This window comes from Octodon degus, unplaced genomic scaffold, assembly GCF_000260255.1.
Source record: "Octodon degus isolate 3935 unplaced genomic scaffold, OctDeg1.0 scaffold00050, whole genome shotgun sequence".
Taxonomy (NCBI): domain Eukaryota; kingdom Metazoa; phylum Chordata; class Mammalia; order Rodentia; family Octodontidae; genus Octodon; species Octodon degus.
The window spans coordinates 5,697,886-5,713,807 of NW_004524626.1; the positions used below are offsets into that span (position 1 = coordinate 5,697,886).

Here is a 15,922-nt window from a genome sequence, read left to right on the forward strand (position 1 = left end):
AATAATAATAATAATAATAATAATAATAATAAAATAAAAATGGCTGGGGGGGGTAGAACTCAGTGTGAGGCCCTGGGTTCTATTCCTAGTACTGAACTAACTAAGGAAATAAGCAAGCGAGCCTACAGTCCACAGCCACAAGTCCTAGAATTTACAGTGGAGGAGGGTTTTGGAGGAGGGTATCTGGTGCACTATACTAACAATCTGTCGTTTCCTGGGTAACAGATTAGCTGACTCTGTGAGGAGCCAGCAGTCAAAGGGCGGCCCTGTGAGAGCCAGGCAGGTACCAGCTCCACCCTTGGGGGCACACCCGGCCCTAAAGCCCATCCCGAGACCCAAGACCTGGCTGGCACCTCCTGCTTCCCACCTATGGACTTCCTGCCTCTCACAGCCCTTACCCCCAGCCTGCCTCAGACAGGGTGCCCCTAGCACCCCCAGCCCCACATCTGTCACCCGGGCACCAAAAGCACTGCGGGGTCCCCACTCCCATCCGCTCACCAGCCTGAGAATCCCCAGCTGCCCCAGATGTCCACAGGCTGGCCTAAGGTGACAAACAACAAAACCACAGACCAAGGAGGTGCAAGAACATTTATTTAAAAGCTACAAAGATGAGGCAGAGCCCCTGCTAGCTGAGGCTTTTTGTCTAGGGCATGGGTGGCAAGCCTTTTAGGGACAAGTGCCCTAACTGCAACACAAACCCACTTATTTCTCACAAAGTGCCAACACTGCAATTAAAGCTGAATGCTGAGGTTTTAATTTAGAAAAACAACTCATAGAGTTGACAGAGAGGGCTTTGTGCATCCACGGTGGCACTTGTGCCATAGGTTTGCCACCACTGCTCTAAGGACTTTTAAGGTACTTCAAAGGGAGCACGGGCCCTTGTGAAAGAAATATGATCTCTACCCTATAGATTACATAGGTTTGAGGTTTTGTTTGTTCAGTTTTTGAGGCAGGATCTCACTATGTAGCCCTGGTTGGCCTGAAACTTGTGGTCCTCCTCCTGCCTCAGCCTCCTGAGTGCTGGACTACAGAAATGCGCCACCACACCTGGCATGAGGCCACAATACTTTTTAGGGTCCAATCTATGCAGTGTTCCTGACTCGCCTAGGCAGGGGCCACGTACCCGTGAGCCTGTGGCCTGCCTGATTTTGCTCTGGGGAGGCCCCTGACAACCACATCTGGCAGATGTTTTTGAAAGATCCCTGCAGGTGGTGACTCAGCAGACTCCGTTGGAGGCTGGCCTCGGCCTGATGGAACCCCAGCTCCAGTCTCACTGATGGCTGCACTCATGCGCAGCCCACAGGTCCACAGCGCTAGAGAGGTTTCTTCTGGTCTCTTCCAAATATGACCTCTGCCGGCTTCAAATATGACATCCTCCTGCCTCAGCCTCTGAAGTAGTTGGGATTAGACGTAGAAGGCCACTGCGTCCGGCTCTTCTGTCTTAATTTTTATTTTGTTGTTGTTGTTTGTTTTTGAGATAAGGTCTTGCTATGTACATGACAGTTCAGTCCAAGCTTAAACTCACTATGTAGCCCAGGCCAGCCTGGAACTTGCCTCAATCCTCCTGCCTCAGCCTCTGGAGCACTTAGATTATAAGGGTATACCACCATGCTGGCTCTTCTGACTCTCGCAAGGACACTGTCATTGGATTTAAGGCCCATCCCCTGATCCAGGAGTATCTTATCTCAAAATCCTTTACTAATTAGATCTGTAAAGACTCTTTTCTAGATAGAATCACATGCAAGGCTCTGGGGGACCTATCTTTCAGGGGTGCCACTGTTCACACACCCACCTCTCCAGCTTGGGATCCCCCGCTTCTCCCAAGCTCTTGGATTCCTCATGTCACAACCTATATCAGGGGGTGACCCTGCATTGCTTGAGCACTTCCTAGGGCTTGCTAAATTGACTAGGCTGGTCCCAACTTTATGATCCTCCTGCATCCGTCTCCCAGGACACAGTATTTTTATTTCCTAAACCTGGCTGTCCTAGGGCACTGGTCTTAGAAGACAGTGAACCAAAACTGAGTAGCGCAGATTATTAAGGAGCTCCCTGGTCTCAACACAAAGGGCTCAGGGAAGGACTTCAGCCAAGGGGACCAGAAATTTGGGTCTCCAGAGGGGCCAGGCTGCACTTGTGTACAAAAGCTGAAGCTTCCTGGCAGCACTGCAATTTCCCAGAGGCCTTCGACTTGGCAGGAGAGGAACAGGCAGGGGGGAAGGAATTCCGCACAGCAAGGGTTGTTTGTGACCCTGCGAAGACTTTGATGCCAGCTGGCTGCTCTCCCTAGCTGGCTCCTCCCGACCCTCGTCCAGCACGTAGCTGACCCCATCTGTGTGAGCTTGAAGGCCCTCAGATAGAGGCTTTTGGTTTTGTTTTGTGTATTTTGTTTTTTGAGACAGGATCTCCCTCCTCTCTCTCTCTCTCTCTCTCTCTCTCTCTCTCTCTCTCTCTCTCTCTCTCTCTCTCTCTCTCTCTCTCTCTCTCTCTCTCTCTCTCTCTCTCTCGGGCTGAGCTACTGCCTCAGCTTCCCAAAGTGCTGGGAGGACATGCACAAGCCACGAGGCACGGCTCTTTAAGGCCTGTCTCAGGATCTGCTGGATCTCCTGGGCTCTTTTCCCAGGCTGTACCATGTTCATTCCTAGCATCAGTGTGAAGATTCCACTTTACCACAATCTCACTAGGGTGCTCTCATGTGCTACTTAGATTTCAGCCCACTTAGTAGGTGGGAAGTGTCTCACTATGTCTGTCTCGCCCCCCACCTCTTTTTTGAGACAGGGTTTCCTGATGCAGTTTCAGGCTGGCCTTGAACTCACTATGTAGTCCAGGGTGGCCGATAATACGGTGATCCTCCTGCCACAGCCTCCAAATTACTGGGATCCCCTCCAAAATACTAATTTTTTTGGTATCCGGAATCGAAATCAGGACCGTATGCTTTCTAGTCAGGTGCTGTGCCGCTTAGCTACATGCCAACCCCCCCCCCCAAATTAAATGAAATATAACTTAAAAAATTATTTACCAAAACCTTGAGTCTCTTGTTCAGAAATACACCGTTTTCACCACTTCAAGCCTACAGTTCATAGCTCAATTTAGAAATAGCGAAATAAGTATCCACCATGGGTCCACCCCGCCCCCGCCGGCACCACCGTCGTTTCCTAGCAACCCCGAGCCCCGCCTCCAGGCCAGCAGGCGGTGGGGCTGGAGTCACGTTCTGCCGCTGCAGTCCCTCGGGCTTCCGTAGCTCGAACCTGCCTGGCCGACTTTAGCACACGTGCTAATGTGCGCGTGCGCAGGGCGTGGCGTCCAGCGTACCCTGAGTGTCCCACCCCACGACGCTACCTGCGTGCGCGCGCCCCGTCTCAGCCCGCCCTTCTTATACCATCGCGTCGGGGACTGGCGCGGCGACTGGCGCGGGGACGACGGGCGACATGGCGGCCGCGCTGCTGTTGGCGCTGGGCCTCGCGCTGCTGGACGTCCAGGGCGCCTCCGGGGCCGGTAAGGAGTGGGCCGAGGTCGCGGGGACCGAGGAGGAATTCTGGAGGGGGGAGCCGGGGCTTGAGGTCTTGGTGGGATCGGGGATCGGGAGGAGTCGAGGCCAGAGGGGACGAAGGTGCGGGGGGAGTCCCCGTCCGGGAGAATGGAGCTATGGGCTGATCGGTGCTTTGGGAGTTCCCAAGGGCGACGCCTCTGATGTTTGGGGGTCCTGTAGGGTCGGGGTGTAGGGTTCATGGCTTTGAGGGTTCCCAGCCTGAGACTTGTGAGAGATTATCCTGCGGGTGCTGAGGGCACCTTAATGCCCAAAGAGACAACAATGTCTTGAGGATTAAGGAGGCCCTGAGAACACAGGAGTGGAGGAGCCTATTTGGAGTTTCCACCCTATGGACTGGAAGAGGGAGAGGTGAAAGTGTCCCCTGAGGAATCATCAGTGCCTGGAAATGATGAGCCTGCGGTTTGGTGAATCCCAGGCTGAGCCTGCAGGCTGAGGGACGCCAGTGACCCGGGGGCCTCGGAACTGAGGTGGGATAGGGTGGAACTGAGGTGGGATAGGGTGGAGGAGAGCCAGGGACTTGGGGTTTCCCTGAGAAACCCCCAACCTGGGCTATACCTGGAAAGGAGTTCCTGGGCTGGCTGTGCTTGGGAGTGGTGCGCACAGGTTGCGGGAAATCCCAAGCAAGGCTATCCCCAGGTGCCTCTGCCAGGGTGTGTGGGTGTGTAGGACGTGATCTCCTCGGTTTTTTATGGCAGAGTGGTGGTCCCTTGCCAGGGACCTGGTCTGAACACTGCATGAGGGCTTTGGGGGCATTGATGCTCATGGGTGCCACTGGCCAGGGGAGAGGAGGTCCAAGCCTGGGCACTTAAGGGACCCCTTGGTTGGAGCCAGGTCTTGGGCTGGACCTAGGCCTCCTTAATCTGGGCCCTCAGGCTGGACCCTGAAAGACCTGGGCAGTGTGGAGTTGAAAGACAGGCCTTACTCCCATGGATGACCCCCCCAACCCCCAGACTCAGCTGGACAATGGCCATTGTGTTCAGAACCAGACCTGGGGGATTATCATTCTTGGTGGGATTTAGCTCCTTCTGGGCAAGCTCTGTTCTCAGTGGTTCCCTAGTTTGGCCTTCTTGGGGTCCTCTGATTTTTTTTTTTTTTTTTTTTTTTTTTTTGCTTGTTAAGAGGGAAAGGGGTGAGATGTCTTCAAGGTCACAGGGAGGTCACCTGGCCTCCTGGCCAGGGCAGAAACACAGTTGATCTTGAAGACTCTGGCACATGGGGTTGGTGCTGCCGTAGGGCCATGAAGGGGGTCCCACAGAGGTTAGTGGAGAGGTGTTCTGGTCTGTGCTCCTGTGCTTGGTGAGGAATTTTCTTCCCTTATTGAAAATCCCTTCGGGTTCTGGGTTAAAGATTTATAGTAACAAGCATGTAGGGGACAAAGAGCAGAGGGTCTAAGGCTCAGCTGGAGAGGGGTGGCCACAGTGGCTGCGTTGGACTGAAGAGTGGGCAGTAGGCCCCAAGGAGGGGGCTGTTCCGCACCCACCTTAACATTTCCTAGCCCTTGAAATTGAGATGGGCTTCGTGGGAAGGGCTCTGGGCATAGCAGAAGGCAGGTCCGGGGGTGGCACATTTAGGAGCTCCCAGCGAAATGAATGCAGAAGACCACCCACTCCCTGATGGGAAGAGCTGTGGCGGCCCCACAGCCACTCTGGGTTACGTGGGTAGAGGATTTTTGTCTTGTCCAGGGCCCAAGCAGAGTTTCTCCAACTCTGCTTGGCTCAGCTTCTGGGCAGATTCCCCCACCCTTTCCATGGTGCAGCCACACAGCCTCACCAGGCAAAGCTCAGCTCATGTGGATGAGAACTGTACCGATTGGTCTGGGGTATTTGTGCTTGTTTTCCTCTGCTCTTTGGGCCCTACACGTGGAGAGAGTCAAAGATCTGAGGGGCTGGTTGTGCCTGTTATTTGTGCCTGTTATTTGCACCTGTATGGTGCTGGTCTTGGAACCTGGGTCCCTCCCATGCTGGGCCCCAGAGCTCCACCCAAGCCCCATAGTGCTCCGGGGCCTGGGAGAAGAGTAATCGTGGTTTCAGAGAGGCCACCTACCCAAAGAGTCCTCTAGGGGGCTCTGCCGGTGGGGGCACAAATTTGCTAAGTGTGGGTTCCACTTTATGGCTCAGGTGAGAGGCCAAGCTCCTCCCAGGTGGAAGGAGTAACTGCTGTGGCTTGGGTCCCAGAATGCTTTCTTACTCCTGTCTCCCGAGGGTAGTGGGGAGGCACAGGCCGTCTCCTAGTTTGGACAGTGCAAGCCATGCAGGCTTTTTGACCCCACAGCCAGCTGGCCCTGTTCCCCGACTGGCTGTGAGTGGTCAGGAGGAGGGCTGTTTTTAGATGAAGGTGACTTTTGGAGGGTGTGGGCAGCGATCATGTGGCCAGCACACAGTCTGGACTTCTCCAAGGTGGTGATGGGTCAGCTGCTCCCCTTATCCTGGAGCTCTCAGAGCTTGCTTTGCTGACAGCCTGGCCCTTTGCAATTCTAATGCCACCCCTGCAGGCAGCACCAACCATCCCAGCGGCTGCAGCATTATGTCAGAGGCCATTTGGAGGGAGAGTGTGGACATGGCACACTTGCCTCTGGCACCACTGGCAGAAGTGGTAGGGGGCAGCTGGGACAGGACCTGCTAGGCCAAGAGCGGCTACTTCCCTGGTGCCCTGGATATTGACCCAGGCTATGAGAGGAGCGAGTGCTAGAGGTGGGAAGGAGTTGCAGCCTCCGCTTCACTTTCTGCCCTGACACCCAGCCCTCAAGTTCTTTTTTTTTTTTTTTTTTAAATGTATTTGGAACAGGGTGTCACTACGCAGCTAAGACTTGTAGTGATCCTCCTATTTTCAGCTTCCCGGTGCTGGGATTACAGGCGTGCACCCCCACGACTGGAGTCAGGACTCAGCACGCCCAGGGGTAGGGCTGGCAAGGCAGGTGGTGTCAGGGATCAAACCCCAGTTCCTGCACTTGCCTAGGCAGGCGCTTAGTCTGCTGAGCTATCTCACCTGCTGAACTATTGCACTGGCCGTGCAGCCGTCAAGTTCCAGTCACCTGGCACGGTCAGGGAGGCCAGTCCCAGGAAATGCAGGTTACCAGGAGATCCCTTGTCGAAAGGTACCACTAGAAGTGGCTTCCAAGTGTCCTGGTCCGGTCCTGAGTGCCATGGGCCACTCAGGTAGGTAGTTCTTGGGTCCTGTACTTGAAACTGTGGAGGAGGTGCCACCCTGCACTACAGCCAGCAGCCTCAGGCCTCGGAAGGCACCCTACACCCTACTCAGCTGCGCATGTGTGCACCTGCAGGTGTGTCCATCTGCAGATGTCAGGCTGAGACCTGCTCCTTTACTGCTTGGAGCTAAGCGTGTGCGCACATATCACTGTGCGCATGTGTCTGCAGCCACGTGTGTGTCCTCACGCCTGCAGATGTGGGAACCTGCCTGTCCCTGGGCCAGCAACTGCCACAAGGAGTCTGAGTGTCCCCTGCCCCTCTGCACTTAGTTCTGTGACCTTGTCTCAAGATAGTACTCTCACTCTGGCCACGCCTGCCATTGGACCTCACCTTGTGGGGGCCCTTCATCAGAGACTGGGGGTCCTGAGGTTTGGCCTGAGAGTGGAGCCTGCCAAGGGCTGGAGAATTACGTGCCCTTGTGGAGTCAGAGGTTTAGTCTGCCCCAGTACTGGCCTGGCCCTCAGTGCACAGAGGATCCACAGACAGACAGCATCTCATGTGGGCTCAGGGAAGGGCTTGGGTGTGAGTTCTGGTTCCCCTGCAGGCTAGGAAGAGTTCCCACTCAGGACAGTGGGACTGGGGGGGCCTGACCTGCTGCACCCTCAGCCTAGGATCTCTGTGCCACCCAGTCCCGTATTTTGTTTGGGGCCAGATGGTTTCAGTTGCTGTCAGCAGTCCATGTCACCCATGAGGACTGGGCCACTGGATGGAGACATTGTCCCTCTGTCCCTCTGCGGGGCTGCCCATGCACAGCAGCCACCTGACTCCTCAGCACTTCTCCCTGGGAACGCAGAGAAGCGCGGTCATCCAGGGCCCCCTCCCAGGAATGACAGCCCTGACCCTCTCCCATAGCTGGCTTCCTCACAGCCCCGATGTCCCAGGAGGGGTGGGCTGGGGGCAACATCCAGCTGCATTGCGAGGCAGTTGGCAGCCCTGTCCCCGAGATCCAGTGGTGGTTTGAAGGGAACTGGCCTGGCGACCCCTGCTCCCAGCTCTGGGATGGCGCCCGGCAGGACCGTGTCCACATCCACGCCACCTACCGCCAGCACGCGGCCAGCACCATGTTCATCGAGGGGCTCACCGCCGAGGACGCAGGCACCTATGAGTGCCGCGCCAGCAACGACCCTGACCGTAACCACCTGACCCGCATGCCCAGGGTCAAATGGGTCCACGCCCAGGCAAGCGTGGTGGTCCTTGAACGTGAGTGGCCGGGGCACCTGCCTCAGTTTCCCCCTTGTGCCACCCGGCCCTGGCTCCTGCTTGGTAGAACCCAGACATCCTGGTCCAGCTTTCTGCCTAGCCCAGGGCTCCAACCTGAAATGGGAATCAACAAGACAGGAGCACAGCCTGGACAGAAACCGTAGCCCTGCCTCCCTGCTCCGCGCATCTGCCTGTCCTGCTCCGTCCGTACACCCCTGTGATCCTCGTTGCTGGCCCGTCTCCCCTGCATGTGTCCAGTGGGTCTGGGGTCTGGGCTTAGCAGTACCTGTGGCCCTCGAGGGCCTCTGCAGCGTTTAGTGCGCTGTGTTCAGGTTTGGACTCCCGAGAGTTGCCAGCAGCTGGGTGGGCGGTTTGCTGTGCTGGAGGTGAGGGTTCCTAACGGGGAGCCCCGTGGCTGTTTCCTGGAAAGGAGGCCTAGTTTTGTGGGGCCCCTGTACCAGGTTGGTCCTCCATGCTTATGGAGAGTTTTAGGGTGTTCTTGGCCTCCTGAGGGAGAGGCCTTGGATGGACAGGGGCCCTCTGTGCCCCTCAACCCCTGGGCACCCCTCAGAGCAAAGTTCCCTCCATCCCGTGCTCATCTCTCCTTGCTGTGGTTCCTAGCGGGCACCATCACGACCTCTGTGGATGACATTGGCTCCAAGGTACGCATAGCCTGCATCATGAACCACAGTGACATCGATGTCACTGGGCACCAGTGGATGAAAGATGGCAAGGTGCTGATGACGGACCAGCTGCCTGACCTGTACACCGAGTTCGAGTGAGTGGGGTGGCAGCAGGGATGGCGGGAAGGCCCGGGGAGCCTTAGGTCCAATATTGGGTTTTGCAGCTCTGTGTCCTGTCGCAGAATGGAGGGTGGATGCCTTTGTTAGGGCTGGGGCGCCTGCTCCCAGGAGCAGGACAGGGGAGGCTTGTTTTCCTGGATGGGGCTCCTTCCACCTGCTTCACTGTCAGGCTGCTTCATGGTGAGATTCAGGACATGTATGGTCTCCCAGGAGGACTGGTCTCACAGCCACTGTCCCATTGCAGGGTGGACAAGAAGAACAGCACGGGCAAGTACTCCTGCGTCTTCCTGCCTGAGCCCCTGGGCAGAGCTGAGATCCCAGTGAGTGGTGAGTGCTGTGGCCAGGAGAAGGCAGATCCAGGAGCCCACTCCCCTGTGTGGTGGCAGCATGAGGGGAGGGGAGTGGCTCTACAGGATGTCAGGGCCCTCCTGTCCACCCCCAGGGCCCCCAGTGATCAAAGCCACCCGGAAGTCTGAGCACGCCAGCGAGAGGGAGTCGGTGACACTGGCCTGTACATCTAACTCTGTTGAGACCTGGGTCTGGTACAGGGTGGTTGACTCCAAGGAACAGGTGAGGCCCTCAGTGGGGACACAGGTCAAGGGAGGGATGAGGCTTGGGCTGTGCCCCTCCCTCCCCAGGTGCTAACGAGGCCCCTGTCAGGTCCTCACCAACAGCTCCGAGAACAAGTATTTTGTGAGTTCCTCGGAGTCCAGGACGGAGCTGCACATCAGGAATCTGGACATGACCTCAGACCCCGGCACCTACATCTGCAATGGCACCAACGCTGAGGGCACCAGCCAGGACTTCATCACGCTGCGTGTGCGCAGCCACCTGGCAGCACTCTGGCCCTTCCTGGGCATTGTGGCTGAGGTGCTGGTGCTGGTCACCATCATCTTTATCTATGAGAAGCGGCGGAAGCCAGATGAGCCCCTAGACGGTGAGTGGCCAGTTGGGGCCCCACATAGGGGGCGGTTTTGTCCCTTCTGTCCCTGGGGAGAGTGGGTCTGCTGTCCACTGCCTCACCACCCTCTCTCCTCCCTCTTGGCTGCAAGTTGGTGTGTTCCATGGTAAGGGGCGCCCTCCGCAGCCTGGGCAGCAGCTGCATGGCAGGGCTGGCTCTGTAGGCTGTCGGCTGTGTGCATGCAGCTGAGTGTGACTTGTGTGTGGCCACTCCCAAAGGCAGGGGTGGGGATAGTAGCTGAATGGGGTGGCCGCTTCTCTGCACACGCTCCTCTCAAGGCCCCTTATGGGCAGCCAAGCCTGTGTTGACACCTCCTCCTCTCTTCCTCCACAGATGATGATGCAGGATCTGCGCCTCTGTAAGTCTTGGCCTTGAGGGTGGGAGGCGTCTCTTGTGGGGCCAGCACGTGGTCAGTGCCAGGCCCCAGTACCACTGGGTGCTGAGGCCCCTGCCCTGTGTCTGCAGGAAGGGCAGCGCACCCCATGTGAATGACAAAGGCAAGAACGTCCGCCAGAGGAACGCCACCTGAGGGGCATGGTGGCCCAGGTCCTGTCCCCACCTCCCGCGGGAGTCTGCCCCCTGCTGTCTAAGCACCAGACCCACTCACCTCAAAACCCACGCAGCAACAGCAAATCCACTGTAGATTTCCATATTTGATTCAAGTCTTTAACTAAAGTAGGGTTTTCTACATAGAGAATTTTGTTCTTTAGGTTTTGTTGGTTTTTGTGTGTGTGGTTTTTTTTTTCCTCTTTTAAGCCCACATGAGTGCCAGGGAGTTGATGTGAACCTCGGGTCCATGGTCATGAGAAGCTCAGGAGGGTGTGCACCTCCACCGCCTGTGTGTCTGCAGCCAGCACTGTCTCTTGTCCCCTGTATTTTCACTGTTCTTTCCTGAAGGTCACAGGTCTGTCTGTGACCTCTTGGTGGAGAGGACTCCAATTCCCTCCTGATGTCCAGATACCAGGGTCTGGGTCTCCAGAGCTACCTGCTGTGCCAGGGACAGCAGTGTCCTCTCGACGGTGTCCAGCACACAGGGACCCTTCCCCCTCGCTCAATAAAGACTGAGCCTGTCTAGTCTGGTGTCCATCCTGGGCTGGGCTGTAGTGGGAGGCTGTGGGGCATGACTGGGGCTGGGCTTCTGGCTTCACAAGCTCAGCTGTCTCCAGGCTGTGCTGGGAGACAGGGAGGGTGTGGGCTGGGGTCATGGGCTGGGCAGGAACAGGGTAAGCCAGGTCAGAACTCCCTGGATGCCTGCTAGGTCTGGGAGCGGCCTGGGAGCGGCTTGTTGCCTCCCTGTGAGCCTGCTTTGATCCTCAGGCTGCCCTGCAGCCCATGAGTCTGGAGAAGTTGGGGCCCAGGAACTGGAGCAGGCAGAGGCCTAGCAGTGTTGCAGGCTCTTCCCAGCCTACCAAGGACAAGCTGAGACAGAGTATGGGACAGTTACCTGTCAGCTTCCTCAGAAGGGAAGAGGCTGGGCCTGGGAACTGCGGAAGGCAAGTGCTAGAGGTGAACAGAGAGCCCTGGGCCCAAGCCCAGCCGAGGACCGTCCACCCACACGCCCGCACCCAATCTGCAGGTGGGCACCCACGCAGCCATTCCTTCCGCACCGCACTGGGCTCCCTGGGCCCAAGCCCAGCCCAGAATGGGGCCCAAAGGTAGAGGTCACTAGAGCCAGGCCCTGGAGAAATGGACAGTCCTGGGCCTCAGGAGACCTAGAGGGTTCCTGCCTGGACAAGGCAGAGTGCTGAACCTTCAGCTGTCTCAGATAAGGGTCTTGCTGTGTTGTGGGGAGCAGAGGGTGGACCCTGGGACTCCCTGGGCACCCACCACTCAACCATCTAACAGCTTGGGAGGAAAGGAGCAAGTGCGCCCCCACACACAGAGATAGAATCTAGGGTCTTTGTTCTGAGACACAGCCTCAGCCCTGTTTTTTGGTTTTTGTTTTTTACTTTTTTTTTTCCCCCCAGAACTGGGGATTGAACTCAGGCCCTTGTGCAAGCATTTACTCTACTGAGCCATCTACCTGGCCCCTCCTTTTTTTTTTTTTCTTGAGTCAAGGTCTTGCTAAATTTCCTCAATTGAATTGAAAGTTATCTTAGGGCTGGAGAGATGGCTCAGTGGTCTAAAGCACCTACTTGGAACAAGCTTGGCAAAGCACAGGGACCACAGTTTGATCCCCCAGCACCACATGCCAGCTAGCCCCGCCCCCTTGTGGGCTGAGCTGGCCACACACACACACACACACAAATAAATAAATAAAAATTTTTTAAAAAAAGTTAGCTTCCCAGGGGCCAGGGAGATGGCTCAGTAGAATAAGCGCTTGCCTGGCAAGTACAAGGGCTTGAGTTCAATCCCCGGTTCCGCCATAAAAAAAAAAAAAAAATGTTAGCTTCCCATAGTGCTGGGGTCACAGGTGTGTGCCATCATGCTGGCTGGAGATTTACATTTTTCAGTGAGTGGGATAAACCAGGGTTTTTGTTTTGTTTGGTCTTTTTTTTTTTTTTTTTTTTTTTTTGGTGGAACCAGGGATTGAACTTAGGCCCTTGAGCTTGCCAGGGAAGCGTTTATTCCACTGAGCCATCTCCCTGGCCCCAATTGTTTTGTCTTTTTGAGACAGAGTCTCCCTGTGCAGTTCTGGCTGGCCTTGAACTCACTTTGTGACCCAGCCTCGTCTACAACGATCTTCCTGCCTCCGCCTCTCACGAGCTGGGATTATAGGTGTGCGCCACCACACCTGGCTAATCCAGCATTTTTATGCCACATCTGGCCCAGGCCACAACCCTGATCCCAGCCATTTCTTGGACTCCCCAGTAACATCCTGCGCAAGGCCCTGTCATACCCTCAGGTGCTACTAGAGGGCACTGTGCACTGTCAATGGAGGCAGTTTGAAGGGCAGGGTTTGGCAGGGGTTCTTTGGGTGACCTAGCCCAGTCTCAAGACCCACCTGCCTGTTCTCTGCTCCTGCAGCTGGACCCTGGATCCCTATCACCCGTGACCTTGGGTGGATGAAGGGACACCACCTGCAGGGTATTACAGACAAATATCTCAGTGACCTTTGTGCCTTTCCAGTAATTGATGGGGTGCCTGTCATACACCTGAGGGGAAAGGCCACTAGCTCAGAGCCCCATAGGAGCAGACTGCAAGCTGAGGAAAGCAGACATTGTCCTTGTACTTTGGATTACTTGGGGGTGGGGTCACCTAATTCTCCTGCAGCAGCCCTGTCCCACCCACAACCTGGCAAGCACACACTGAGGAGTGGGGAGCCTGAAGGCCACCTGGACCCATCCTGAGGAATCAATTCCATGGGTGACAGCCCCCCACAGAATGGATGACCCGAGCAGAATCCCCAATCCCTTCATACGGGTACATGTGATGATCAGAAAGCTCCCTCTGCTTCATGTCCCACCCTAGCACCTGGGGTCTGAACATCATTAAGTGAGCACCAGTGCTGAGTGTTGGCAGCTTGTGCAGCGTGTTGAACTCTGCCTCGGTTTCCCCATATGTGAGATGGGAAGACATCAAGCATTAGACAAGACAGATGAGGCTGAGCTATTTGGCTAGCCCTAAATGAGGTTCTTTATCAAGGTCTTGTGACATTAAGGAAAAGGCTATCAGGGGTCTGTGGGAACCTTTGGATTCAAGAGTCTTTGTCCACAGCAGGCACAGGGACAGAGCTGGGACAAGGACTTGTTCATGAGTCCAAATCCAAGAGGGCAGCCCCTGCCTTATCATTTCCATTCTGGGGTTGTGACCTGCCTAAGGTCCAGCAAAGGGGTTGGGATTCCTGTGGTCATGGAGGACACAGCTGGGGACCAGAGGAGTGGCTTCCCAGTCATTGGTGGTCTTTCCCACCCAGGAGGGTCCTCAGGAAGGAACAACTGGCCAAACCCCAAATCAATGAGTCCCCCTCCCCACTGTTCAGGTGCTGGGGAAACAGGCCCAGGAGGAGCGCAACAGCCAGCCTCATCTGTCACCTGCTACCCAGACTGGCCTGCACAGGTAACACTGTGTGGCTCAGAGACAAGTGAGTCACACTCTCCCAGACCTCAGTCCTGCCAGGCATAGGTGCCCAGCGGGCCTCCCAGCCAGCCTCATCTGTTGTGTAGGGCCTGTCTTTCAGGACTCCACATCCCACAAGCTCCCACTTGGCTTCTGACCTGGACCTGCTCTGAGGACACAGGAGTAGGGTGGGGAATTTTGGGGTGGCCAGGAGGTCAGGGTCTGCAGGAAGCAGGTCTGACCCAAGGACCTAGGGACAGGGCATGCCAGGGCAAGATGGCCAAGGTGCTGGGGTCTCTGCACAGGTGAGAGGAGCCAGCAGACTTGCATTTGAAGATCTCTGGGCCCCATCCTCCTACCCCAGCTCTACATCTCAGCACTGCTTGCTCCAGCTGGTACAGTGGAGCCTGAGAGACTTTGCATAGTTGTGGACACCAAGACTTCTTCACCTCCATGCCCTCCCCACTTCCTGTCCTGAGTTTCTACACAGTGCTTTGTGAAGCATCATGTTTGTTCTATTTATCAGGCTCTTCTGCTTGGCCCCAGCCTCATTTGGAATACCCTGGGTCAGGCACTTACTGAGAATTGTTAAACTAAATGGATAAATGCAGGGCATGCTGGCTGGGCAGGTGCTGAGCAGGTGTGGAGAGGCCTGGAACCCCAGCTGCCCCCAAACTCCCTGTGACACCCTGGGCAAGAGTAGAAATCATGGGTAGAGGGCAGTGCCTGAGGCCCCAAGTCCCAGCATCCCTTGTAATCAGAGGGATAGCAGAGGTGCCATCATTCTGCCAGGCCTGGTGGGTCCCCTGAAGGCTGGGCCTGCCTCCTCCCTGAGCTCTGGCAACCTGCCCAGCCTGACATCTTCCCAGGGTGAACATAAAAGGTCCCCCTTCAGCTGTAACACACATCTGCTCTGGGGCGGGCTGCAGCCTGGCACTGCCAACTCTGCTGTCTGTCTGCTTGGGGGGAGGTGGTCACCCAGGCAGCATGGGGTCTTGAAGTCCTCAGAGCTAGGGCAGCCCCTGCAGCGGTAAGCCAGAGGGCTCTGCCCATCCTCTGTCAGATGACACACAGCAGGACAGGACCCAGCCCTGTCACTACCAAGCACCTGCTGTGGGAGGACACTCTCATCTCCACCCTGCTGGCCCTGATGCCCCAGTGGTCAGAGGGCATCCGACAAGGCCTGCATCACTGCCCATGCAATGCCACAGTGGGCCCAAGGGGGTCTGAGGAGGACCCAGCAGATGGCAGGGAGTCTTGGCATCAGTTCAGATCTTCAAGACTGTCTAGGGAATCCAAGAGAACAGCAAAGTACCCATAAGGGTCAGGAAATGCCCAGGAGGGGCCAAAGGGGGGGGGCTCAGTCTCCAAAACGCTCCTTTGTGCCTCTCCTCCTTCCCTGCCCCCCAGGACACCATCTCACTCCCTGAGTGAGTGGGGTGGAGTGGAGGGCACCACTCTGCACCAGCCCAGCCTGGCTCTGCCTTCAGCTGCCCCTGTGCCAGGAAGACCCTGTCTGCTCTGAGCGCTGTGCCAGAGGCAGCCAGGACTGAGCCAGTGGGGTAGAGAAACCCGGGAACCCTTGGCTTCCCGGATCTCTAAGGCCCATCAGGCTCATAGGAGCACTCACTGCTCTAAAGGGCTCCCTGTGGAGGTAGGAGATGCCAGCACTGGGTGTGCCTTCCTGCCATGCCCTTTTTGCGGTGATCTGCCTCAGTTTCCTCACATGCACTCTGAAGCGAAGGGCTGTGTCGGACCCCGACCTGTCCTGCAGCCCTAACACACATTACACGATCTCTGTGCGGGTTGGGACTGAGACTCCAGGGCTCTGGCTTGAGCATCTGAGACAGGAAGGAGGCGCGGGGACAGATGCGCCCCGTTGAGCCCTCAGGAATACAGCTGAGCTCAGGCACTGCTAGAAAGGCCCCGGCCTGAAGGTTCTACTCCGTGACCTTGGGCACGTCCTTCCCACCTCTTGAACCTCAGTTTCCCTCCTGGACGAGTCCTGCGTGCGTCTGCAAGGCCTCGAGCCAGCCTGACCTTGAGCCTCCCCGTGAGACTCAGTTTCCCCAGAACAACCTACGTGAGGTAAGCGTGGGCCCCGAAGGGGGGGCGCTGGCAAAGGCGGAGCCCATGCCCCCGCCCCTCCCCCGCGCGCGCCTAGACTCCGCCCCCTCCCGCGGCTCCGCCCCTCCCCGCCCCCGCC

General features: G+C 56.6%; 2 protein-coding genes across 4 annotated transcripts; both read left to right on the top strand.

Moving 5' to 3' along the window:
• The first annotated feature begins 3,332 nt into the window (after positions 1 to 3,332).
• On the top strand, positions 3,333 to 10,792 carry LOC101567477 (basigin). Its single transcript, XM_004632647.2, has 7 exons — positions 3,333 to 3,492; positions 8,575 to 8,731; positions 9,001 to 9,083; positions 9,199 to 9,326; positions 9,417 to 9,693; positions 10,051 to 10,075; positions 10,183 to 10,792. Exons 1-7 carry the CDS (start codon positions 3,426 to 3,428, stop codon positions 10,244 to 10,246), a joined length of 801 nt encoding a protein of 266 aa, XP_004632704.1. The 5' UTR covers positions 3,333 to 3,425; the 3' UTR covers positions 10,247 to 10,792.
• On the top strand, positions 6,498 to 8,568 carry LOC111817153 (basigin-like). Of its 3 annotated transcripts, XM_023716941.1 has the most exons (3): positions 6,498 to 6,702; positions 6,828 to 7,953; positions 8,054 to 8,568. In XM_023716941.1, the coding sequence occupies exons 2-3, from the start codon at positions 7,626 to 7,628 to the stop codon at positions 8,269 to 8,271; spliced, it is 546 nt and encodes a 181-aa protein (XP_023572709.1). In that variant the 5' UTR covers positions 6,498 to 6,702; positions 6,828 to 7,625; the 3' UTR covers positions 8,272 to 8,568. The 3 variants fall into 3 exon arrangements, with proteins under 3 accessions (XP_023572709.1, XP_023572708.1, XP_023572710.1); XM_023716940.1 differs by having other exon boundaries at positions 6,498 to 7,953; XM_023716942.1 differs by having other exon boundaries at positions 6,498 to 7,953; positions 8,059 to 8,568.
• Positions 10,793 to 15,922: the final 5,130 nt, after the last annotated feature.

Excerpts from the sequence above, each read along its gene's own strand:
- LOC111817153 (XM_023716940.1), top strand. The coding sequence starts at position 7,626 with ATGTCCCAGGAGGGGTGGGCTGGGGGCAACATCCAGCTGCATTGCGAG. Across the intron at positions 7,954-8,053 it reads AAGCGTGGTGGTCCTTGAAC|CCCAGGGCTCCAACCTGAAA; the intron begins GTGAGTGGCCGG and ends CTTTCTGCCTAG.
- LOC101567477 (XM_004632647.2), top strand. The coding sequence starts at position 3,426 with ATGGCGGCCGCGCTGCTGTTGGCGCTGGGCCTCGCGCTGCTGGACGTC. Across the intron at positions 9,084-9,198 it reads AGCTGAGATCCCAGTGAGTG|GGCCCCCAGTGATCAAAGCC; the intron begins GTGAGTGCTGTG and ends GTCCACCCCCAG. Across the intron at positions 9,694-10,050 it reads GCCAGATGAGCCCCTAGACG|ATGATGATGCAGGATCTGCG; the intron begins GTGAGTGGCCAG and ends CTTCCTCCACAG.